The sequence below is a fragment of the Ranitomeya variabilis genome, chromosome 2, assembly GCF_051348905.1.
Source record: "Ranitomeya variabilis isolate aRanVar5 chromosome 2, aRanVar5.hap1, whole genome shotgun sequence".
NCBI classification, from domain to species: Eukaryota; Metazoa; Chordata; class Amphibia; order Anura; family Dendrobatidae; genus Ranitomeya; species Ranitomeya variabilis.
This window is the reverse complement of record NC_135233.1, coordinates 758779020-758805058: the sequence shown is the minus strand read 5'-3', so window position 1 is coordinate 758805058 and position 26039 is coordinate 758779020. Positions and strand designations below refer to the sequence as shown.

Below are 26039 nucleotides of genomic sequence, written 5' to 3'. Positions count from 1 at the left end.
AGAAAGCCCTAGAAAAGCAAAGAGGCAAAAATGTCAGTGACTCTACGAAGGCAAGTTATTGCTACAGAAAGTCCTCATAACATTCTTAGCTAGATGAAAGAGAAAATGTAAAGTGAATATCCTCAGTGAGAGATAACGTTTCTCCTTCTACATGAAATTCACTTACAGGGTCCCTTTGTAGTACTTGTGTCTATCACTATGTGGCTACTGTATTACGGTAGTTTTACCATGTGTTTTTATTCGCTAACAGCATAGCAATATTCAGTCACTCTATGGTACGTAATACGTGAACATGGTGTGGTGATAGATGTGGCCCTTATACAATGGTATTCATAATGTTAGTGTTGGTATAATTGGGTTCAGTGCACTATTCCACCCCTTGAATTTGGATTTATCTGCGTTCTTCTCTTGGTTTGCCCTGAGCCATTGCTGTCTCAGTTATCATGTCTGCCTCGGTGCTGATTGCCAGCACTGGTGGAGGCTTGCTCTAAATTAGGAACTCCAGTGGTGAGTTCAGGCACCAGACCTCGCTGGCTTTGGACAAGTTTGCACTGTTGTCAGTAACAAGAGAGGAAAGTGAAGGTATCCAGATCCAGGTGGCAATATGGTGTGCTCAAGCTGTGCCACCATGCCAAGTGTGCACCGAACACATTAGTTAACATGGCCATCATGAGTGATTTTTGACAACAGACTATGATGAAGCACTTAGTATAAGTTGTAGTTTTGGGGTGAAAGACTCCTTTTAATAACATTTTAAAGTTTTAGTCTACCGTCTCCATTTCTTCTTTCATTTAGCTTTTACTTTGGTGGAAAGGTCTCGCTTAGTATTATAAGCTGGATGTGAGCCCTACCGCTATCCAGGGTGCTGAGGTTTTTAGTAGCTTAGATCTCAGCAGAGCTTTGATCCTGCACTTATTTCTTCTTCGTGTGCTTCCCTTATTTTCTATAACGTTTTCTCTGCGCTCAGCCATACTGTAGGTATTTATGGAAATCTGCTGCTATGTCTAACACTAAGAGAAGCGAGGAAGAGAGGGGAACAGAGAGAGACCTCAGAATTGTGCAGAAGATTGGGTAGATTTGCAACATTTTTGCAAATACACAAGAAGAAGAAAACAGCAAATCAACCTTAAAAAATATTTATTGCCGCAATATGTAAGGAGGACTACATCCAAAACGCATCTGTTTTTTAATGGTGATGGAGCGATTTTGTCATATTAAATAAATATTTTTAAGGTTCCATTTGCTGGATATTTTCCAATGGACACTTTGGACATGCTATGCTATGAGGTTCTTTGTCTGCAGGTGAGCTGACCCTCCCTTATTTGTACTGCATAAAGAACATACAAACATCTGCCATTGTAAACATTTTGTCATGAAGACTATGTAATACAGTAGTTTAAGAAGGGAATGAACAATAAGGAAAACTGTGCAAAGGTGTATATATAGCTTTATAATGCTCTCACATGAAATCTACTGTATTTATAGATACAAGGTGAAAATACAGAGTACATAGTGTCATTGATAACAATCAACTGAAAAAAGAGCTAAATATTGCTGTCTTATTCTTTCAAATAATGATTTCTCATTTTCTTTCCATGTGTTAAAGGGGCATATCCATCTGGTACACAGACTATGCCCCAAATATCTGATAGATGGGGATCCAAGCTGCGTCCACTCAAGTAAGCTGTGCCTAGCCCCAGACTGGATGGTGAGGTGGCTGTGCAGGTTTGTGGCTCTCGCCATTCAACATTATAGGGTCAGGTGTGAGACCCCAGATATGGCATATTCTGTGGCTGTCCTGCAAATGTATCAAATGTGATTTCCCCTTTAAAGGAATATATCAGCAGAATGAAACACTCCAATTATTTATATGGCATTTAGCTCTTTTAAAGACAAGTCCAACAATAACCCCTATGTATTATGATGGCTGGACCATATATGACAAGCACTTTTTACCTATTGTGTCCCCCCTATTTCCATATAGATTGTAAGCTTGTGAGCAGGACCCTCACTCCTTCTGTAGCAGTTCAACTATGTGTTACTTTGCAATGTCTTTATTGTTTGTCCTTGCTTAATTGTAACGTATTATAGAATATGTTGAGGCTTTATAAATAACATTATTATTATTATTATTATTATATCGCCGGTCTGTTCTTCCTTCCTGAAAAATCTTTGTTTGTATTGATAGGCAAATGAGGCTGGAGAACTATTTGTAGACCTCAGGTCTCTGCCACTCCAGCTCTGTTCCTCTCCCGGTGCCACTTACTCCTTGCTTGACTGATGGCTGCTTTGCTTGTAGTCACACAGTATAGATCCTGTTAGTCAAGTAGCAGCACTAGGCAGGGAAAAGAGCTGGAGTGACAGAGACTTCAGATCTACCTCTTTGTTTGCTTATCAGTTTAACTGTTAATTTCTCAGTAGTGGAGGAATTGACTATCCAGATAAAGGAATTGCTGGACTTGTCTTTGAAAAAGCTACATACACGTACAAATAGATTTGGGATGAAATCCTGCTGGCAGATTTCTTTAATTTAAATAAAAATGGAAGGACTCATAAAATTGTGTTTAAAGAAAATCTGTCACCAGGTTTTTGCTACCTCAACTGACAACAGCATAATGTAGGAAAATAGATGCTGATTCCAATAATGTATCACTTAGTTTACTAGGTGCAGCATTTGTGACACAGAGTTCTTAGATACAGCAACTAGCACAGCTCAGAAAGCTTCCCCCGACCACACAGGGCTCTCCATATACATTTGCAATGATGCATTAGAGGATGTCTGATCAAGATCCTCTATAGTCTGGTCACTAAGAGAGTTGGCAGTTTAAGAGAGTCCTGTCTGCGTAGAGGTGAAGAGTAGGTTACAAGGACTGCTAGGATTTAGTACCTTGCCAGACAGTCTTTTCAGAGCCCTGGCAACCAAGAGCCGACAACACAAGAAATATAAAGACAGATACCTGTATTATGCAGGGAAACTAAATACAAAACCCAGACAGGTCTGGACACTGGCGAGTGGCACTCAGCATCCTGCCCACTATAGTAAGTAGCTCAAGAGACTGAGGGTATGATCCTAAAGGTCCTAAAGTTACAGAGGCCATCGCAGCAAGGCCAAACCTCAGTTATAGGTTTGCATATTAGAGTATCAGTTTAATTGACATCCAGTAAGAAGATGTATGGAAATCCAGTGTTGAGGCTAAATGCCAAAGACGCTGTGAATCATTGATCTGTTAGTTTGTTATCCAGTAAACCGTTTGAACTGTTCATTCCAATGTTTTGTCTGCCTTCTTCCTACCTACCTCTTAATCATCTATATCAGGGATGTCAAACTCAAATGCACAGAGGGCCAAAATTAAAACCTTGGACAAAGTCGCGGGCCAACTGTGATACTTATTAAAAAAAGTCTACGGTTGAAGAAGTTTTACCTTCATCAAATATAACAATTGGCCTGCGATTCGACGTGACTGTCTAACTCCAGGACTTCCAGGGGCACGTGACAACCTCCTTATAAATGGCCCCACAAGGTGACCTATACAGTATAATGGCGTCACATAGTGCCCCATACAGTATAATGCCCTCACATAGTGCTCCATGCAATATAATGGCCCCAAATAGTGTTCCGTAGAGTACAATGGCCTCATTTAGTGCTCTATACAGTATAATGGCATCAAATAGTGCTACATACAGTACAGTGGCCTGACGTAGTTATCCATACAGTATGATGGCTCCACATAGTGCCCCATACAGTATAATGGCCTAATGTAGTGCTCCATACAGTATAATGGCTCCACATAGTGCTCCATACAGTTTAATGGTCCCACATAGTTATCCATACAGTATAATGGCCTCACATAGTGCTCCATACAGTATAATGGGGCCCACATTAAAAATAAATAACTGTTCACTTCTGTCTTTTCCTCCTCTGCTCTGGTGTCTTCATGGTGTCTTCAGATCCTCTGCACTGTTTGGTACAGCTGAGGCATTGTAATGATGTCATCTAGGATGCTGATATAGTTGAAAGTGCGATACCAGGTGAAAGTATGATGTCAGGCGGGGGAACCCGCCTGGCATTGCTGGCCAAATATACTCTGGGGAAACGCCCGGCATGATAAGCAAAATATACTCGCTATGCTGGCTGGATTTGGCCTGGGTGCCAGAGTTTGACAAATGTGATCTAGAAGTAGGGCCATCTGTGATATTTACTAAAAACATGTCTACAGTTGAAGAAGTTTTACCTTCATCAAATATAACAATTAGTCTGCGTTTCATTACCCGACTTGACTGTCTAGCTCCAGGACTTCCAGGGGACGTGACACCCTCGTGATAAATGGCCCCACAAGGTGCTCTATACAGTACAGTACACTTAGTACTCCATACAGTATAATGTCCTCACATAGTGCTCTACACAGTATAATGCCCCACATAGTGCTCCATAGAGTATAATGACCTCATGTAGTGCTCTATACAGTATAATGACATCACATAGTGCTCCATACAGTACAATTGCCTCACATAGTTATCCATATAGTATAATGGAGCCCACATTAAAAAATAAATAAAAAAACAACTCACCTCTGTCTTTCCCCCGCTGCTTCGGTGTATTCATGGTGTCTTCAGATCCTGTGCACATCTTGGTAAAGCAGATGCATTGTAATGACATCATCTAGTCATCTATGATGCCGATATAGTTGAAAGTGGGATACCAGGTGAAAGTGTGATGTCGGGCAGGGGAACCCGCCTGGCATTGCTGGCCAGATATACTGTGGGGAACCGCCCGGCATGATAGGCCAAATATACTCACCATGCTGGTTGAATTTGGCCCGGGTGACAGAGTTTGGCATATGTGATCTAGATGTATCCTGGGAACGGGTCTGGGAGCTTCAAGAACTGGGTAGGAGCACCATGACACCCCAAACTGCACAACGCAGCAGAATAGCCATACCGCTCAGCACCTACATCTGGGCCTTGTAGTGCCTCCTAGCCCTCCTACTCGAGTGTGACATTCACTACATCTTTAATTTTTGGTATCATGAACAGGATCTTTGCTTCAGCGCCTTATGTTCACCTTGGGCTGAATTTACCCAGTCCTGCCTTTACCCAGTCCAGCCTTCCATTTCCTGGCTGTTGCCCATTGCATCTCCTCCCAAAATTTCTAATTGACAAATCTGGTCTGGTGCATGATATCGAGAGCAATGTCTGGCAGTGAAGATAGCTACACCATGGAGCGAGAGAACTCATTAGCAACCCAAGTACCACAGCACGGAGAACTATACTTAGTACCCGAGTGAATGCTAGTTCATCCTCACCAGCCACAGCAACCAGCTGTATCCTACCTCTGACCATGCCAAATTGCTTAAGGACTCCCTGGTTTCCCCACTATGAAGGAGCGTCTCACACATTCAGAGAATCCAGAGAGAGAATGCTTTAAAATTGTACCCTGTCACCAAAGAGCAGAAAGTGCTTAATTGGCTTGCTACAGGGAGCAGCACTCAATGAGTTTAAGGGTACCATCTCACAGTGGCACTTTGGTCGCTACGACGGCACGATCCGTGACGCTCCAGCGTCGCTCCAATATCGCTCCAGCGTCGTAGACAGCAGTCACACTTCGCAATGCACGACGCTGGAGCGATAATTTCATGACGTATTTGCGATGTAGAAGCCGTTGGTTACTGTGCGCACATCGTATTCAACCTTTGTTACACGATGCGATCATGCCGCCACAGCAGGACACTTGACGACGAAAGAAAGTTTCAAACGATCTGCTACGACGTACGATTCTCAGCGGGGTCCCTGATCGCAGTAGCGTGTCAGACAGTGCGATATCGTATGGATATCGCTGGAACGTCACGGATCGTGCCGTCGTAGCGACCAAAGTGCCACTGTGAGACAGTACCCTTAATCCTGGCATCTGCCTGAACGAGAAACTGTAAGTCAAATCCTGGAAATACTGAAAGTTACTTTTGAAACAAGGATCGCTTCAGTGCTGAAGAAGCATTTTTTCAGAAAGAGCAAAAAACTACAAGAGTCCCTCAGAGACTTTGCACTGTCACTGCATTCATGTGGACCCTCAAGAAGTTGAGGATCAAGATCAGACTCTTCAAGAATAATTCATAGAAGGTGTGTTGGACAAGACTGCAGTGAGAGACTGGTCTGCTCCTACCACAGTCAGTGAAGTGAAGAGATTCCTTGGTCTTGCTAGTTACTATTGGAGATTCATCCCAAAATTTGCCCAGATAGCGGGTCTCCTCTAAGCACTTCTAAAGGGGCAGCCTAAAGGCTTACAGAAGGCCAGACTCGCGGTGGATTGGACTGCAGAAAGAAAAGACACATTCAAGTTACTGAAAGAAAAGCTACTCAGCCACCGGTGCTGGGATTTCCAGATTACAGTTTACCCTTTAACCTATACTTGGATGCCAGCGAAGAAGGCTTGAGAGTATCTAAAATAAGCACGTCTGGGAGTTCTGGAGCAGTAATAGGCCTTTCAATTGGACAATTTCAGCTTTACTATAAGATGGCCAGGCCAATGATAATGCTCATGCTTTGCCCAGGCTGCCTGCACTGATGGAACTAAAATCCCAAGACGATCAGTAGGAAGATGTGGATATCCCTGGTTTTCATACCCAGTTCACTCGGCAAGAGGCCCTGCATACCAGAGAGCAGATTCCTAGTCCTATTAGTGCCTCCCACCTAGACAATCTTCTGCCTCCCATTGAAATGGAGCTCTAGCAGAATCTCCAGGCCAAAAGCAGAGTCATTGGAGAACTATTGGATAACTTTTCCAGTGGGCTGGTGCCAGAAAGAGACCAGAGGAAGAAAACTGATGCAGAGCTGAGACAGAGAAAGCGGTTCATGCTCCAGCAGGGTCTATTACATTGAAGAACCTTGGATCCAGTCTCTCATGAGAGATTTTTCTGAGTGGTGGTTCCCAGAAGGGATTCTAAAATGGTTCTGTACATGTATCACAACCAGTCTGGACACTGTGGGATCCAGAAAACAAAGGTCATCATAAGGCGACGGTTCTACTGGATAAACATGAGAGCTATCATCGAAGCTTGGTGTCTAGAGTGCCCCACCTGTGCACTGGCCAGGGGTGAAAGTCGTAATCGGCGTGCACCTCTTCACCCCATCGTAAGCAAGAGCCCCTTGGAATTTGTAGGCATTGATCATGTCAAACTGGAGCCCAGTCGCTTTGGGTATACATATGCTATGACGGTCATTGACCACTACACGAAGTTCGTGGTGGCTGTCCCCATGCGAGACCTTACCGCCAAGACCTCCTCTGTCGCCTTTTGGAAAAGTTTCATGCTACCCTATGAGAGCCCTAGAAATATTCTCAGCGATCAAAGGTTGTCTTCAAGTCTCAGTTTTTTCAGGAGCTGTGTGCACTATATAATTGCAAGAAGCTGAGAACTAGGCCTATCATCTGCAGGGAAATGGTCTGTGTAAGAAGAAGAACCAAACCCTAATCAGCATGCTCAAGGCGGTACCACTTCACAAGCAAACAGCCTGTAACTGTTGAATCTCTACAATAATACCATGCAGTGTTCCACCAGTTATTATCTGATGTTCAGGAAGCATAGACTCTTGTCTGCTGATGTTGCTCTGGATATCTAATTGGGCAAAGTGAACCAGAGACCCTTGGAAGATGCCAGAGGAATTGTGGACTCGGGAATTAAAAAGGCTCAACAAAGACAGAAGCAAAACTTTGACTTCCATGCCAGTGCTGAGCCCTTGTAGTCAGGGGATCAAGTGTGGCTAAAGAACAATCACCCTACCAGTAAGCTAGATAGCAGATGGGTACAAATATCAAAAGACTGACTGTCCCTTCCAAACAGAAATCAGATGTGAACAGGTGCTTGCTAAGAGTGGCCATCTCCATATATAACCAACAAAAGAGTAGCACTCTGTAGCGCTGTAGCATGTATAAATGAAATATTTAAAATTTTAATTGCATTTTTGCACTAGAAAATATGAAAAATCGAAAATACTTAGGGCATAAATTGGCCAATTCATGTGTACCAAATATTCTCAATTTTGTATTCTGTTCAAAAACTCATTGCCCTGAAAGATGGGACTTATTGCACTTAAAAATATGGACTCTTTGCTAACTATCGGTTTGGTAGAACAAATAGGCTTTGCAGGTCCTAATGAATAAGAAACTGCTGAATGTCTCAAGTGTTCCAGAGAGCTACTCCCACAGCTACTCCCATAGAAAGGCCCTGCCTCTGAGGACCGACGTGTAATGGTTTTATTTAACTAGAATCCTATGAAATGTACTTGTGTTGCATATACTCTTAACCAGAGGTCTCCTTATATAGAGCTGGAGCCAGCTGATGCTGTATCTTCGGTAATATGTGTTGTGCACCAGTGAGACCTACACAGGTCACAAGCAGGTTCAAATATACACTAGAAGGTATCAAGGTAATAATGCATTCAGAGTAATTACAGGCCTTGATGGGCTTGAGAGGATAACTGTATCATGACACCCTTCTAAAGGTAAATTGGTGCATTGTTGTTTAAGTGGTTGAGATATACATGCCTTGTGTTCTTAAAAGCTCAAATACATGAGGAGTCTGGTAGACTAGTCTTTGCCATAGGACACTAGTATTAGTAGGAAGTAAAATACACCTTAGCCAGAGCCTAGTCAGGGAACTGGGTATGAGTCTGTGGCACTTAGAATACATGGGAGCTACATGTAGAATGAAGAGTAGCCTTGTGAACTCAACTGAGGTTCTAGAACTCTAGTAACCGGAATACCCTAACGTTGCACTTCGATAGGACAAATGCATTCTTTTCAGGTGAACATCACCACACACCTGGGTGGTTACAGGATAATGACCTCTTAAACAAGCCATGGAGGCGGCTTGGTTCTTCAAGGGGGTATTGTAATGACCCATAAGGGGCCATTACAAATGCTTATGTATTCATTGGAGCCTGTGGAATAATTCATGCTTTGATGTACATTATTGCCTGTTGTAATTCTGTCAGATTAAATGTAAGTGTTGGGAAGGAACTGTATTGGAAGATGTCTGATCAACATCCTCTATATTCTTGTCACTATGGTGACCAGAGAGAATTTGCTGTGAATCATTGATCTGTTATCCAGTAAACTGTTTGAACTGTTCTTTCGAAGGTGTGGTCTGCCTTCTTACGACCTACCTACCTACCTACCTCTAAATCCTCTAGATGTATCCTGGGAAGGAGAATGGGGGCTTGGGGAAACCAGGTAGGAGCACCCCAAAATGCAGAACATTGCAGAATAGCCATATTGCCGCTCGGTGCCTACGTCTGGGCCTAATAGGCCTCCTGGCCCTACTACTCGGGTGTGACATACACTACATTGTGTACTGACAGTGAGCTGCTTCAGAGGAGGAGGTGTGAAGCCATAGGACTTGGAACTAGGCAGCTAGTCAGGGCAATGATAATGTCCTACTGATAAAATCTTCATTGCACGTAAACAATATCACACAGCCTGATAAATGACACTTAGCTGAATTCAGTGTTTTAACCCCTACCTCATGCTGTCCTCAGATTACAGAGCAAAAACCTGCTTACAGTTTCCCTTTAAATAAAACGATATTCAATTGTTTAGACATAAATGTAATGGAAATAATGGAGCTACTCCAAATAAAATGCATTTCTATTTCAAGTTACGCTCCTTTGTATAATTACATTTTTGAATAACAGTTTATTTTGAAGAAAACTTTTTGATGGTATTCCTACATTTTTCTCCACAGTATTCAAGAAATGCTAACAGGTCAGAGGCACTGCCAGTCCATGTCACACAAAGATGCTGTTCTGTCTGCATTAAATCAGCAGAGGAATGACGGTATACTGTGTGATGTCACTCTTGTTGCTGAAGAGCAGAAATTCCATGCCCATAAGGCCGTGTTGGCAGCCTGCAGTGATTACTTTCGGGTAAGTCTTGAGAAGCATGTATTTTTTTAGGTTACCTATTTTATTGTGTCAAAGTTGACAACCATTAAAGACGTATGCCAACTCGGACATCTACAAGATATGCCGTAAGTCATGGCTGCTCATATGGATCTGGGATTTACAAGGATGAGGGTACTCTCATCCATGTTTCGCCTGGTGAGTTGGGTGCATTTATGGCTATGTTATAAATGTATTAGTTAAGAATACCTTTTAAAAGACTGAGTTGATTTGCAAAAAATAATGTGCTTTTGCCAATTTTCCAGCGTAAAACAAATGAGGCACAAAATGTGTGCACAATTTGGAAGCTGTGTAAAAAGTTTATAACTTTAGGTGTTTTCACGACAGTTCTGATAAGCTTTCCCAAAATGGGGAAAGAACGGGCGGACTGGAGCGTGGCTGCACTTGCTCTTCTAATTCCTGGAAAGCTATGCTTCCTTCATAACTGTTGCTAGAAATTTATTCCTGTAATCGGCTGGAATACGTCTCTGGTGAAGCACACAGCACTTATAAGATGTGGCGTGTGCCTTTTAGTGAATTAGACGTATCTTATTCCAACATGCCCATTCGCTAAAGGGATTGGCTCGCCTAAAGATACAACTAATGTTACTGCAGACTTGTGAATCCTCACATTTTGGAAACTACACCCCAGAATTTTACAATTTTGGGCCATGAAAATTAAAAAATAAATTTTTCCCGCAAAAATTTAGCTTTAGCTCCAAATTTTTCCTTTACACAAGAGTAACAGGAAAAGAAATCGACCGTGCAATTTCTCCTGAGTACATCGATACCCTATATGTGGTGGAAAACAACTGTTTGGGGGCACGGCAGGACTCGTGAGGGATGAAGCTCCAATTGAATTCTGGAGAGCAATTTTGGCTGGAACAGATTGCGGATGCCAGGTCACACTTGAAGAACTTCTGACATGCCAAAACAGCAGAAACCCCTCTAAGTGACCCCATTTTGGAAACTACACCTCTTGAGGAATTCATCTAGGAGTGTAGTGAGCATTTTTAACTCTTCTTGGAATTGTATAGCATTGTGCTGAGTCAATGGAAAATTACCATTTTTTCCACTAAAATGTTACTTTCGCCCCAAGTTTTCAATTTTCAGAAGGGATAATAGGAAAAAATTATCTATGTAATTTGTTATGCAATTTCTGCATACTTCATATGTGGTCGAAAACTACTTTTGAGGCACAGTGCAAAGCTCAGATGGGAAAGAGCACTATATTGTACTGCAGATTTTGCTGCACTGGTTTGAGGGTGCCATGTCAGATTGGCAGAGCCCCTGAGATGCCAGAACAACAGAACCCCACATAATTGACTTCATTTTACAAACTACACCTCTCAATTAATTCATCTAGGGGTGCAGTGATCACATATACCTCACATAATTTTATACCATTGGACTGTGAAGAAAAAATAATTACATTCTAACCACAAAAATGTTGTTTTAACCCCAGATTTTCCAATTTTTTCACAGGGAAATTGGTTAAAATGGCACCAAAATTTGTCACGCAATTTCTGCAGAATGAGACAATACCCCATATATAGCTCTACAGTACTGCTTAGCCACACAGCAAGACTCGGGAGGAAGGGTACGCTTTTTGACTCCTGGAGAACAAATTATCATAGAATAGTTTGCAGATTTCATATAACGTGCCCCTAAGTGCCAGAAGGGCAGAGTCCCCTCTCAAGTGACAGCATTTTTGAAATTACATCCCTCTGAAAATTGGTATTTGCCAGGAACAAGCAGCAGTAAATGTTGCTGAGTGAAAATTGCAAATTTGCCATTGTAGCACCTGTACATTACAATGCCAAGTATGTTATAGTGCCCAGTACATTGCAGTGGTCATAAGTTGTGGTACCCATACATGGTGACCAGCCCGTGCTTCTGCAGACATGCACCTATAAATTAAGTGAGCTCTCATCGCTACAGAAATGCCGAACATGTAGATGCTAAATGTGGTTTAGGCACATTATGGGGCTCAGAAGGATGGAGGGCTTTGGATTTTGGAGCGCATAATTTACTGGATTTCTTTTGAGGGCAAAGAGCCATAGTGCTTTTCCAGAGCCTTTGTGCTACCATTAATCCCCTTATATTTCCATTGACTGATGACAGATCTCAGTGGAGACTTACTTTTTTTTGTGTATTGAGTTGAAGCTTTTATTGGAAACATTTGACGTAAAATTTTGGATCACATTTGTCCAGCGCTCTACGCTGAGCATCTTACATTGGGTTTTCCATCTAGATCTTCGAGTGACGTGATACAGATGAAACTCCTGAGGGATTCATTTACTATAATGAGGCATGCATGCGCCAACGAAGAAGAAACGATAATCAAATGTGCCTAATGATAGTCAGATTGCAAATTTTTTATTGAGAAAAAACAGGAGTGGAGGAAGGGAATAGATATACACACATGTAAAAAGCAGGGACACACATCCAAGAAATATGCAATTGTCAGATACCACAGTAATGATTGTATATGATTAAATGCACAATGGCACAGCTTAGGTCTGCACAACAGGGTAACTAATGCTCCAAGAGTTATCAATGTGATAACAATATAAATACGTCATAATAATGGATATCATCATAAGTTACCTCAGACTAAAGTAACATTACATGCAGGTCCTGCTGGATGAATGTGCGTCGACCAATGACGGCATTCTACTACATATACTATTTGCATTATTTAATACATTTTAATATGATACAATTTTCTGTTAGTAATTTTTACTATAATATTGCTATAGGTAGCAGAGTTACTCTGAACTCCATCTGGACTCTGTTCAATGATGTCCTTCTTTTCAAAGGAGCACAAAACTGTTGTTGACCGTGCTTTTGTGCACGCCTAAAATTAAGGACACCGCTAGATCATAGGCCAAACGGTGTCCACAGTATCTCTATCTGCCTCATTATGGGGAAACTTCTGCTGGAGGTTAAGGTGTAAATCCTGTAATTCAGAAATTTACTGTATTTTTTGGACTATAAGACACACTTTTTTCCCCAAACATTTTTGGGGAAAATTGGGTGCGTCTTATAGTCGGAATATACTTACAAATACTGTGGTGGCAGCAGGGGTTGGGCGATTCTGCAACGGTCCCGGTCCGACGCTGCAGGGCGATGATCACACTCCCTTCCCAGGCTGCTGCACCCTGTACGGCAGGTTCGGTGGTGGTGCTCTGTGGTGCGGGGGGTCCGCCGGCATTTTGTGAAAGCCTGGAGGCCCCCCGCACCATCCATTGCTGCGATGCGGTGGCCTCCAGGAAAATGGCTGCCGAAGGCGGCGCATGCTCAGATTGAGATCTTGGCAACGAGATCTCGTCCCGAGATCTCGTCTCCCAATTCCAATGACTCTGGAACGCTTTCTATTCTGATTTTTCAAAGTCAGAATGTTTTTTTAACCCCTTCGTGACATGCTCCATACTATTACTGCTCTGCGGGAGGTGCATTTGTGCCCAGAGCAGTACTAGTACGGCGCTGCGATTGCCGCGACCTCACAGTGGTCAGAATTGTAAAACTTGGCCCTGTCATTAAGGTGAAAACATGCTTTGTCTCAAAAGGGGTTAATGTGGTTCACCGGGTGGTAAAGTGATAAGGCAGCTTTATTCTTAGGGTCAGTGTGATTACAGCATTACCACATGTGAAGGATGGCACCAGAGAGATCACGCAGAATTCCACCCCTGTTACCACTTGTGAAGTATGGCACCAGAGAAAAAACACAGAATCGCACCGTTGCCACTACTTCTGATGAAACCGCACCTTGCCACCCCGCCTGACGTCAATTTTATGTCAGACAGATCATGTAATGTGGTCTCCCTACGTTCACCAAAGTGATATTCCACACTCCGTGGGGACACATAAGGTCAGCTTGGTACAGTTTTGCACAGACACCCCTTGTCCACACGGGTCAAGTTAGGCATGGGGAGTGAGAGGATGTGGCCCATGCAGTCACTGACGTGCACCACGCTTGCTCATAACCCTGACAGGTTGAGAGGCCCCTTTCACTAGCACCAGTGAAACAGCACCTGGTCTGCCCGCTGTCCGGTAGGACTGCCATCAGTTCCTTGTTGGATATAAGCCCAGTCCGTTAACGAGATAAAATCTGGCTAGAAACCAGCCCCGGTAGCATGGAAAGTTATGCTGAGAATACGGACGTGTGGGTTCATGGATCGAGATAAAAGAGCAGCCAAAGGTTAAATTATATATTTAATTGCCTTAAGGGCACACTAGACGATACACTATATACACAATGGTTATACATATACAATGGTCAGATATGCAAATACAGATAGTGGTAGGACAAAAGATGTCAGCAGATAGATCATGTCAATTACAGGGTTGATGTTTGACCATGTGTACGCTGGGCCACAGGGGACATGGGCTGCCAGCTGGTTCCTAGGGCAGCACAGTTTCTCAGTGGTTAGCACTGCAGCCTTGCAGTGCTGGAGTCCTGGGTTTAAATCCCACCAAGGACAACATCTGCAAGGAGTTTATATGTTCTCCCCTTGTTTCCGTGGGTTTTCTTCCACATTCTAAAGACATACTGATAGGGAATTTAGATTGTGAGCCCCATTGGGGACAGCAATGATAATGTGTGCAAAAACTGTAAAGCGCTGAGGAATATGTTGGCTAGAGTGCCAAGGAAAACTGAACTCTGCAAATTGGTAAGTCTTACCCCTCAAATTTGTTCCTTTTGGCATAAGGATTCATCATGTAAAATATGTTGACATTAAATTTAGATTTACCACTTGCTCAAAGCATGTGAATTATTCCATGTTTCTCATTTTCCACAATATTGTACACACAATAACCACTCAGTTTGTCATATCTTTAGCTGGATATACAATTTATAATTCAAAAAGCATAGAATGGCAATAAGCAGGGCTGCCACTAGGAATTTCGGGGCCCCATGCTAGCACAATTTTCAGGGCCCAATTAAGACTCCACCTAGGCTCCACCCCAGCTCCGCCTCCACCCCTTGAACTGTTCAAAGTCCCACCGCTTTCTCTTGGAAAAACTCCACTTCACACCAATCACACGTTAACAGTTCCCATCACCAGATCACACATATAGCCAGCAGCTTTTGTTTTGGCCAAAAGATTTTTCTAATCTGCCACCACGACAAGGTAGACTCTTTTGGCCGGGCCCTACTCTACGCTAACCTATTAAAAATTTGTTAAAATATGCAATACAATTTCAGTATATTTTTATTTATTTTTCAATTTTTAAAATGACCAATAATATCACATACAAGGGACAAATACCACCGCACCATGACCAGACACACACCATATTACCACCACATAGTCACCTATAATACCAAATACAAGGAACAAATACCGCCACACCATGTTCAGATCACATATTACCACCACAGTGACCAAATAATAGCACATACAAGGGACAAATGCCACCACACCATGTCCAGATTACATATTACCACCACATAGTGACTGAATACTGCACCATAAGTGTCATTATACACAGGAGATCTGTACTTAGTATGTAGTGTCTGTGTACAGGTAACACACTGACTCACCAGTGACGTCTCTAGATGAAGTCCTTCAGCCTCGCTTTCCATCTTCATCCAGCACAGACCACCATCACGTCTTCCAGCCAGGACTTTTCTCTGCAGGAAATAACACAGTTATCTAGAGCTCTGCTTGCAGAACACATTGCTTAATTTTTTCCCAACTTCTACACTACACCAGATGAAGAAAAAAAACCGACATAGTGTCGCTCTGCACAGTAACAGGACCACCCCCCCATTTAAAACAGTATCCTCAAAAAGTAAAATAAATACATCACTGCAGTAATAATATCCCTTAATTAGCCAGTATGTTAATAATATTCCTCATCCTGGCCCCGTGTATCTCATTCCTGGCTCCAGCAATATGTTCTCACATCCTGCCCTCATGAGTATCCATTCTGCCCCCATATGATCTCCCCATCCTGCCCCATGATACTGACCCATCTGTCCCATGATCCTGACCCATCTGTCCCATGATCCTGCCGCCCCATCTGTCCCATGATCCTGCCGCCCCATCTGTCTCCATCGTATCCATCCTGCCCCATGATCATGTACCATGTGTCTCCATCTTGCACCATGATTCTGCCCCATCTGTCTCCATCCTGCCCCATCTGTCTCCATCCTTCCCCATATTCGTGCCACATCTGTCTCCTTCCTGCTCCATATTACTGCCCCATTTGTCTCCATCCTGCCCTGTGTCTCCTAGCCGGCCCCGTGTCTCCCATCTTGCCTCCTGTGTCTCACATTCGGCCCCGCCTCACATCCTGCCCCATCTCTCATTCTGCCCCGTGTCTCGCATCCTGCCCGTGTCTCACATTCTGCCCCCGTGTCTCACATTCTACCCCCGTGTCTCACATTCTGCCCCTTGTCTCACATTCTACCCCCTGTGTCACACATTCTGCCCATGTCACACATTATGCCCCCTGTGTTGTTTCCATTCCTGCCTCCTGTGTTGTTTCCATTCCTGCCCCCTGTGTTGTTTCCATTCCTACCCCTTGTGTTGTTTCCATTCCTGCCGATTGTGTTGTTTCCATTCCTGCCCCCTGTGTTGTTTCCATTCCTGTCCCCTGTGTCCCACATTCTGCCCCTTGTGTTGTTTTCATTCCTGCCCCTGTGTTGTTTCTATTCCTGCCCCCTGTGTTTCCATTCCTGCCCCTGTGTCTCACATTCTGCCCCGTCTCACATTCTGCCCCCTGTGATGTTTCCATTCCTGGCCCCTGTGTCTCCCATTCTGCCCCTTGTTTTGTTTCCATTCCTGCTCCTGTGTTATTTCCATTTCTGCCCCGTGTCTCACATTCTGCCTCCTGTGTTGTTTCCATTCCTGCCCCGTGCCTCGCATTCTGCCCCCTGTGTTATTTCCATTTCTGCCCCCTGTGTCTCACATTCTGCCTCCTGTGTTGTTTCCATTCCTGCCCAGTGCCTCGCATTCTGCACCCTGTGTTGTTTCCATTCCTGCCCCATGTGTTGTTTCCATTCCTGACACCTGTGTTGCTTCCATTCCTGCCGCCTGTGTTGTTTCCATTCCTGCCCCCTGTGTCTCACATTCTGCCCCTTGTGTTGTTTCCTTTCCTGCGCCCCTGTGTTGTTTCCATTCCTGCCCCCTGTGTCTCACATTCTTCCTCCTGTGTTGTTTCGATTCCTGCCCCGTGCCTCACATTCTGTCCCCTGTGTTGTTTCCATTCCTGCCCCCTGTGTCTCTCATTCTGCCCCTGTGTTGTTTCCATTCCTGCCCCTTGTGTTGTTTCCATTCCTGCCACCTGTGTTGTTTCCATTCCTGCCCCATGCCTCACATTCTGCCCCATGTGTTGTTCCATTCCTGCCGCCTGTGTTGTTTCCATTCCTGCCCCCTGTGTCTCACATTCTGCCCCTTGTGTTGTTTCCTTTCCTGCGCCCCTGTGTTGTTTCCATTCCTGCCCCCTGTGTCTCACATTCTTCCTCCTGTGTTGTTTCGATTCCTGCCCCGTGCCTCACATTCTGTCCCCTGTGTTGTTTCCATTCCTGCCCCCTGTGTCTCTCATTCTGCCCCTGTGTTGTTTCCATTCCTGCCCCTTGTGTTGTTTCCATTCCTGCCACCTGTGTTGTTTCCATTCCTGCCCCATGCCTCACATTCTGCCCTTGTGTTGTTTCCATTCCTGCCCCTAGTGTTTTTTCCATTCTTGCCCCGTGTTGTTTCCATTCATGCCCCGTGCCTCAAATTCTGCCCCTTGTGTTGTTTCCATTCCTGCCCCCTGTGTTGTTTCCATTCCTACCCACTGTGTTGTTTCCATTCCTACCCCCTGTGTTGTTTCCATTCCTGCCCCATGCCTCACATTCTGCCCCATGTGTTGTTTCCATTCCTGCCCCCTGTGTCTCTCATTCTGCCCCTGTGTTGTTTCCATTCCTGCCCCTTGTGTTGTTTCCATTCCTGCCACCTGTGTTGTTTCCATTCCTGCCCCATGCCTCACATTCTGCCCTTGTGTTGTTTCCATTCCTGCCCCTAGTGTTTTTTCCATTCTTGCCCCGTGTTGTTTCCATTCATGCCCCGTGCCTCAAATTCTGCCCCTTGTGTTGTTTCCATTCCTGCCCCCTGTGTTGTTTCCATTCCTACCCACTGTGTTGTTTCCATTCCTACCCCCTGTGTTGTTTCCATTCCTGCCCCGTGTTGTTTCCATTCCTACCCCCTGTGTTGTTTCCATTCCTGCCCCGTGTTGTTTCCATTCCTACCCCGTGTCTCACATTCTGCCCCTGTGTTGTTTCCATTTCTGCCCCCTGTGTTGTTTCCATTCCTGCTCCCTGTGTTGTTTCCATTCCTGCCCCCTGTGTTGTTTCCATTCCTGCCCCCTGTGTTGTTTCCATTCCTGCCCCCTGTGTTGTTTCCATTCCAGCCCCCTGTGATGTTTCCATTCCTGCCCAGTGTTGTTTCCATTCTTGCCCCGTGTTGTTTCATACCTGCCCCCTGTGCTGTTTTAATTCCTGCCCTCGTGTCTCCATCAAGCCCCTGTGTCTCCCATCCTACCCTCTTGTCTTTATCATGCCCCGCTTGCCGCATTCAGTAAAAATAAAAAAACACCTTTCTTCTTACCTAGCCGCTGTCCAACGCCGACGTCCATCTCAGGCATTTCAGCGCGGACTCGCCGGCGAATGACAATGACGTCATACGCCGGCGATGTGTGCACTGACGTCAGCTGCCAGCCTCCGATTGGATGGGCCCGCAAGGCAAAAGAGGACACTGAACCTGCGTCTCAGATGCAGATTCAGTGTACCGTCAGAAACCTGCCGCTGGGGCCCGGGCTCGATGGGCAGATGAGAAAGGGCCCGATGCGGGCCCCCTCTGCCCACCGGGCCCCATACGCCAGTCAGGGCAGTAATGCCCTGATGGCGGCCCTGGCAGTAAGCATTCTATCACAGTAAAATATGCATTACACAATTATGTACATTGTGCATGTATCAGTACTTAGTAGCAGTGTAGCAGTCAGTTCAGTTTTTAGCGTAAATATAATTAAACAGCATAACATACCATACATAACGCGGGATATGCATGACGATAAATACTAAACAAACATTTAAAACTGCAATATGATGTGCCATTGAGCAACCAGTAAATGGTAACTAATCTTAAAAAAAGAAAATTATAAAATATCTATGACCAAAAAGGAACAAAATCAGGAGTCCAGACCTTCAAAAGCTTGCTACTTAATTTTTACCATGCATTTCTTTGGCACCCTAATGTTGGCGCTATATATATAGATTATTATTATTTTTCCTTGGTCTTTCATAGCACATTACTAAACGTGACCCCCTTTTTGAAGTGGATTACATGCATAACAGAGACAGAGACCACATAGGCTGACACAAGCCTTTATGCCTTTTGGATCACTCACCTCCTTCCCTCTGAGCTGAACATTAACTCCCTCCCTTTACATCTAGCAGCTGAAAACTACAAAACCTAAGATGAGACATAACTCCTTACTAGATTGTCTTAGGGAGGAACCATCTGATCTGGCCGGACCCCTGCTACACGTTGAGACTAAACATATACAGGTCCTTCTCAAAAAATTAGCATATAGTGTTAAATTTCATTATTTACCATAATGTAATGATTACAATTAAACTTTCATATATTATAGATTCATTATCCACCAACTGAAATTTGTCAGGTCTTTTATTGTTTTAATACTGATGATTTTGGCCTACAACTCCTGATAACCCAAAAAACCTGTCTCAATAAATTAGCATATCAAGAAAAGGTTCTCTAAACGACCTATTACCCTAATCTTCTGAATCAACTAATTAACTCTAAACACATGCAAAAGATACCTGAGGCTTTTAAAAACTCCCTGCCTGGTTCATTACTCAAAACCCCCATCATGGGTAAGACTAGCGACCTGACAGATGTCAAGAAGGCCATCATTGACACCCTCAAGCAAGAGGGTAAGACCCAGAAAGAAATTTCTCAACAAATAGGCTGTTCCCAGAGTGCTGTATCAAGGCACCTCAATGGTAAGTCTGTTGGAAGGAAACAATGTGGCAGAAAACGCTGTACAACGAGAAGAGGTGACCGGATCCTGAGGAAGATTGTGGAGAAGGACCGATTCCAGACCTTGGGGAACCTGAGGAAGCAGTGGACTGAGTCTGGTGTGGAAACATCCAGAGCCACCGTGCACAGGCGTGTGCAGGAAATGGGCTACAGGTGCTGCATTCCCCAGGTAAAGCCACTTTTGAACCATAAACAGCGGCAGAAGCGCCTGACCTGGGCTACAGAGAAGCAGCACTGGACTGTTGCTAAGTGGTCCCAAGTACTTTTTTCTGATGAAAGCAAATTTTGCATGTCATTCGGAAATCAAGGTGCCAGAGTCTGGAGGAAGACTGGGGAGAAGGAAATGCCAAAATGCCTGAAGTCCAGTGTCAAGTACCCAGTCAGTGATGGTGTGGGGTGCCATGTCAGCTGCTGGTGTTGGTCCACTGTGTTTCATCAAGGGCAGGGTCAATGCAGCTAGCTATCAGGAGATTTTGGAGCACTTCATGCTTCCTGGCACCTGCTCACAGTGCCAAAACCACTGGTAAATGGTTTACTGACCATGGTATTACTGTGCTCAATTGGCCTGCCAACTCTCCTGACCTGAACCCCATAGAGAATCTGTGGGATATTGTGAAGAGAAAGTTGAGAGACGCCAGACCCAACACTCTGGATGAGCTTAAGGCCGCTATTGAAGCATCCTGGGCCTCCATAACATCTCAGCAGTGTCACAGGCTGATTGCCTCCATGCCACGCCGCATTGAAGCAGTCATTTCTGCCAAAGGATTCCCGACCAAGTATTGAGTGCATAACTGAACATTATTATTTGATGTTTTTTTTGTTTGTTATTAAAAAACACTTTTATTTGATTGGACGGTTGAAATATGCTAATTTATTGAGACAGGTTTTTTGGGTTATCAGGAGTTGTAGGCCAAAATCATCAGTATTAAAACAATAAAAGACCTGACAAATTTCAGTTGGTGGATAATGAATCTATAATATATGAAAGTTTAATTGTAATCATTACATTATGGTAAATAATGAAATTTAACACTATATGCTAATTTTTTGAGAAGGACCTGTATCTTTGCTGTCTAATTCCTACTAAGTATCTCCTAACCCTGTCATGCTAGAACAGATTGAGACCCTGGAAGGCGTTCGGACAGTTCCAGAGGTTCTCGAAAATATAGCCGGTGTTTAGCCAGGACTTTCTCTTATGAAATCATAGCTGTTGGAACAAAGAAGTTAGACAGCATGGTACCCACATGGCAGGCGTTTTTTCTGAGCTTACCTGGCTCAAGGTGTGAGATCTGTCACTCACATCCTTATGAGGCTTGACCCCCCCCATGCTGAGCTAGGTGTTCTCATACAGCTGCACACTGAAGGGGGTTTAAGGGTAAGTGCACACGTTGCGGATTTGCTGCGGATCCGCAGAGGTTTTGGCGCTGCGGATTCGCAGCTGTTTTTCATGAGTTTACAGTACCATGTAAACCTATGGAAAACAAAATCCGCAGTGCACATGCTGTGGAAGAAAACGCGCGGGAACGTATCGTTGTTTTTTCCGCAGCATGTTCATTCTTTGTGCGGATTCCGCAGTGGTTTACACCTGCTCCATTATAGGAATCCGCAGGTGTAAAACCGCAGGTGGAATCCGCACAAAAAAAGCATAAAATCCGCTGTAAATCTGCAGGTAAAACTCAGTGCTTTTTACCTGCGGATTTCTCAGAACAGGTGCCGAAAAATCGGCAGAGGTTCCATCTACGTGTGCACGTACCCTTAAGGTACAAATAATTTACATGGAATTATATCTCCCATATTCTTCACACCACATTTATATAATTTTTTTATGTTTTGCGCTTTTGCACTATAAAAGCTATTTTATAGAAAAAATAATTGTTTTTGCATCGCTATATTCTGAGACATATAGCTTTTTTATCTTTTTACCGCTGATGGAGATGTACGTCAGCTGTTTTTTGCCGGGCAAGATGACATTTTTAGCTATACTATTTCTATTTCTTTTTAATTACGTTTTATTCCACTTTTTGTTCAGCACTATAATAAAAAAGCAGGTTTTTTGCCACTTTTTTTTGCGGTGTTCACTGAAGGGGTTAACATACCAAATATGTGTACTTTATTTGATTTTACATAAATATATGTATTTATTGCTTTAATATTTTTCCTTTTTTTTGTTCTTTATTTAGTTTTTTATATTTTTACAACTTTTAAAAACTTTTTTTAAAAACTTCTTCTTTACCTTATCCCAGGATGGAACATCAACTTTCCTTGCCCTGATCAACTGCTTTTGCATTACATCGCATTAGATCAGGGCATCGCACGCAAGCAGGAGGCATGTCAACTTCTTCTCCAAGCAGGAGCTTACAGGCCACCATACCTGGGTGACCCCGCAGCCAAATTTTGGCCAATGGAGACCATCAGCACAATCATGTCATGCCGATGAGAGCAGAGAGTGAGCTTTCTCCCTCTGCTTTGCCAATCGTTGTCGCTGTCACTGTTGACCGCAGCATTAGAGAGATTAAATGCCCGTCACTCCGTACATGTACGACGGTTTGCGGGAACGCACCTCCCGCAAAGGGGGTGTCATAAAGGGGTTAAATTCTGCATTGAAAATTACAATGAGAACTTCTGATACTATATAAATAAGATTTGTATTGTGTAGCCTCATATTGTAATTGCACTGCTGGACTACTGGACTTTTTCAGACTATGCAATGTAAATACAACACAGTAAATACAGTGCTCAGCATAAATGAGTAGACCCCTACAGATTTGTCAGAAAACCTTTAGTTTCCTTTCATAATCAACATTCTATGGGATACCATGCCACAAAAGCTCCTACAAATGTTGGCCAAGGATTGACCCCCTGACGAAGCTGCACACTATATGCGCATTGAGGTACTGGGCAGTGTGGTCTTTGAATCATAATTGCACATGGTGGTGTGGGATTGCTGTTCACTTGGGTGCGTCATAAAGCAACACAGGAAGCGTGTCCATTTAAATGTCCATGCTGGTTTATTGGTGCTTCATAAATCAGCCACAAGCAAAGCAAAAACAAATGGCCTTTTCTTGCAGGCAAAACAAAATAATCAGTTCTTGACAAAGTCTCCTTAGACCCAGTCCTGGTCACACAAGCTGGATACCATCCAGTATGCCAACTCAGTCTAGAGATAACACACAGGAGACCTTCTTCCTCCATGCACACAGCTCACGTGACAAACAACAGTATCCATTTTAACATGTGTACTACACCCAGACATGGGGTATGTGGGCCGTCTGTTAGGGGTCGAGTTCCCACCTCTGCACAGGGGGAATCTCGGTCCATCTCTGCTGCGGTCTCCCATTCTTCTCCTGCCGCAGTGGAGCCTGCTCAGCGGAGACGTCGGTCCCAGCGTCTTGCTCAGTCCCACTCTGTACAAAGAGTTACTGCTGCTTTTCCTGCTTCTGCCATTGAAGTCAGTGCTGGGCAGCGGCGAGCAGATGCTTCTGGGACTAAGTCCTGCTCTTCTCGTTCTGAGCATGCCCTGAGTAAGATCTCTCAGTGGAGATCGAGGGTCACATGGTCAGATACTGCAGCTAAGTCCATTGGTCCTTTCAGGAAGGTCCTGTAGGTGCTAGCACTAAGTCCTGCTTGGCACACACTGAGCATGCCCAGGGCAAGATCTCTCAGTGGAGATTTAGGGCCACATGCTCAGGTATGGCAGCTTCTCATTGGTCCTTCTAGGAAGGTCTTTTACTTGCTGCAGCTATATAAGGCTCGCATGGCCGCACGGCCATGCACTAGTATTGCTTTCATTTATGTACTTTGCGCCAGTGTGGTCTTGTATAAGTGTGTTCAGGGACCCAGCTGAAATAAGCCCCTAGAATGCTGGGACCTCCGGCGAGGAGTTCGTATGCTTGTGTGTTCAGGGACCTGGCCGAAATAAGCCCTTAGAATGCTGGCACCTCCGGCGAGGAGTTTCGTGTGCGTGCAAGACCACTGACTAGTGTTGAGCGATACCGTCCGATACTTGAAAGTATCGGTATCGGAAAGTATCGGCCGATACCGGCAAAGTATCGGATCTAATCCGATACCGATACCCGATACCAATACAAGTCAATGGGACACCAAGTATCAGACGGTATCCTGTATGGTTCCCAGGGTCTGAAGGAGAGGAAACTCTCCTTCAGGCCCTGGGATCCATATCAATGTGTAAAAGAAAGAATTAAAATAAAAAATAGGGATATACTCACCCTCCGGCGCAGCCTGGACTTTACCGCCGTAACCGGGAGCCGTTGTACCTAAGAATGCGCGCTTGAAGGGCCTTAGATGAGGTCACTGCGCTCTGATTGGTCCGTAGCGGTCGCGTGACCGCTACGCGACCAATCACAAAGCAGTGACGTCACCTAAGGTCTTTCAAGCGCTTGAAATACCTTAGAAGACGTCCGCAGCTTCTGATTGGTCGCGTAGCGGTCGCGTGACCGCTACGCGACCAATCACAAAACCGTGACGTCACCTAAGGTCTTTCAAGCGCTTGAAATACCTTAGGTGACGTCACGGCTTTGTGATTGGTCGCGTAGCGGTCACGCGACCGCTACGGACCAATCAGAGCGCAGTGACCTCATCTAAGGCCCTTCAAGTGCGCATTCTTAGGTACAACGGCTCCCGGTTACGGCGGTAAAGTCCAGGCTGCATCGGAGAGATGAGTATATCCCTATTTTTTATTTTAATTCTTTCTTTTACACATTGATATTAATCCCGATACCGATTCCCGATACAACAAAAGTATCGGATCTCGGTATCGGAATTCCGATACTCGATACTTGCGGTATCGGAATGCTCAACACTACCACTGACTGCTCTTGTTTAGACAGTTAGCCTGTGCCTCTGTGGAGTCTAACAGGGCGCAGCGCTTTGAGTTCACGGCTGCTCTGTGAAGTAACAGAGTTAGCTAACACTGCCATTAGTTCCGCTATTTGCTAGCAGCAGGTTCTCCTGCACGGTGGACCCCGGGCTGCGAACGCATCTATCCTAATAAAATATATACTTTCTTTAGGTGCATCCGCTAGCCCTATCATAACATAATACTAGCGCCAGGGTCTGGCTAGTAAATGGCGGACATACAGCAATCTTTGCGGTATATCCAGCAGCTGGAGGGTAGGTTGGTGGCTCTCGAGAGCTCAACCTCAGCTGTGGCTATTTCCGCAGTTGCTGTACAGGCTGCTAGCGTGGCTGCAGCAACTTTGTCCACTGCCACCCCTGTTCCGACATTTTCGCGCCTCCCGCTCCCAGAAAATTTTTCTGGAGAAAGCAGATCTTGTAGGGGATTCGTGAGTCAGTGCTCTATTCACCTTGAGCTTCTGGCTGCACGTTTTCCCACAGAGGGGGCTAAGGTGGGATTTATTGTGTCCCTCTTGTCAGACAGGGCGTTGGAATGGGCTACGCCGCTGTGGGAGCGTGGCGATCATGTGGTGCAGAGTGATCCGTTGTTTCTGAGCACTCTGAAACAGGTCTTTCTGGGATCTCAAGTCACCCATGATACGGCGCTCCAACTGCTGGCATTAACTCAGGGTGAGTCCTTGGTCAGCCAATTCGCCATCCGTTTCCGAACTTTAGCTTCAGAGCTGGAGTGGTCGGATAAAGCCCTTATCCCCATATTTTGGAGAGGGCTGGCTGATCACGTTAAGGACGCTCTGGCCATTAGGGAGATTCCAGCCACACTGGAGGAGTTAATAACTGTCTCTACCTGTATTGACCTCCGTTTTCACGAGCGGAGGTTAGAGCGAGCCCAGTGTAGGCAGAGGTTTCGGCTGGCCGCTACCTTCGCCAGACCTCTAGAATCTCCGGTCCTGGTTCCTGAGTCACATGAGGCCAGGGAGGTGTCACGAGCGGATTCTAAGTCCCGGACCGCTTGGGCATCCAAGGTTTCTCATGTTTGCCAGCAGTCTGGACATCTTGCCAGCAGTCTGGACATCTTGCCACCAGATGTTCTCAGCGGTCGAGGAGACGTCAGCCTCTAGTGGTAGTCAGGGGAGGTACACTAGATACGGCGACGTTTGCCTCAAAATTGTCCTTTAA

At 44.7% G+C, this 26039-nt stretch overlaps 1 protein-coding gene across 5 annotated transcripts in view; it reads left to right on the top strand.

Moving 5' to 3' along the window:
• The window catches only part of KLHL32 (kelch like family member 32), a 400890-nt gene that overhangs the window by 167060 nt on the left and 207791 nt on the right, over window positions 1–26039 (top strand). For 3 of the 5 annotated variants that reach the window (XM_077289687.1, XM_077289688.1, XM_077289689.1), the window contains exon 3: window positions 9735–9915. In XM_077289687.1, the coding sequence (XP_077145802.1) occupies window positions 9735–9915 (181 nt within the window). Of the gene's footprint in view, window positions 1–1606; window positions 1726–9734; window positions 9916–26039 lie in introns of all 5 variants that reach the window. The other 2 variants (XM_077289686.1, XM_077289691.1) reach the window with 1 other exon arrangement.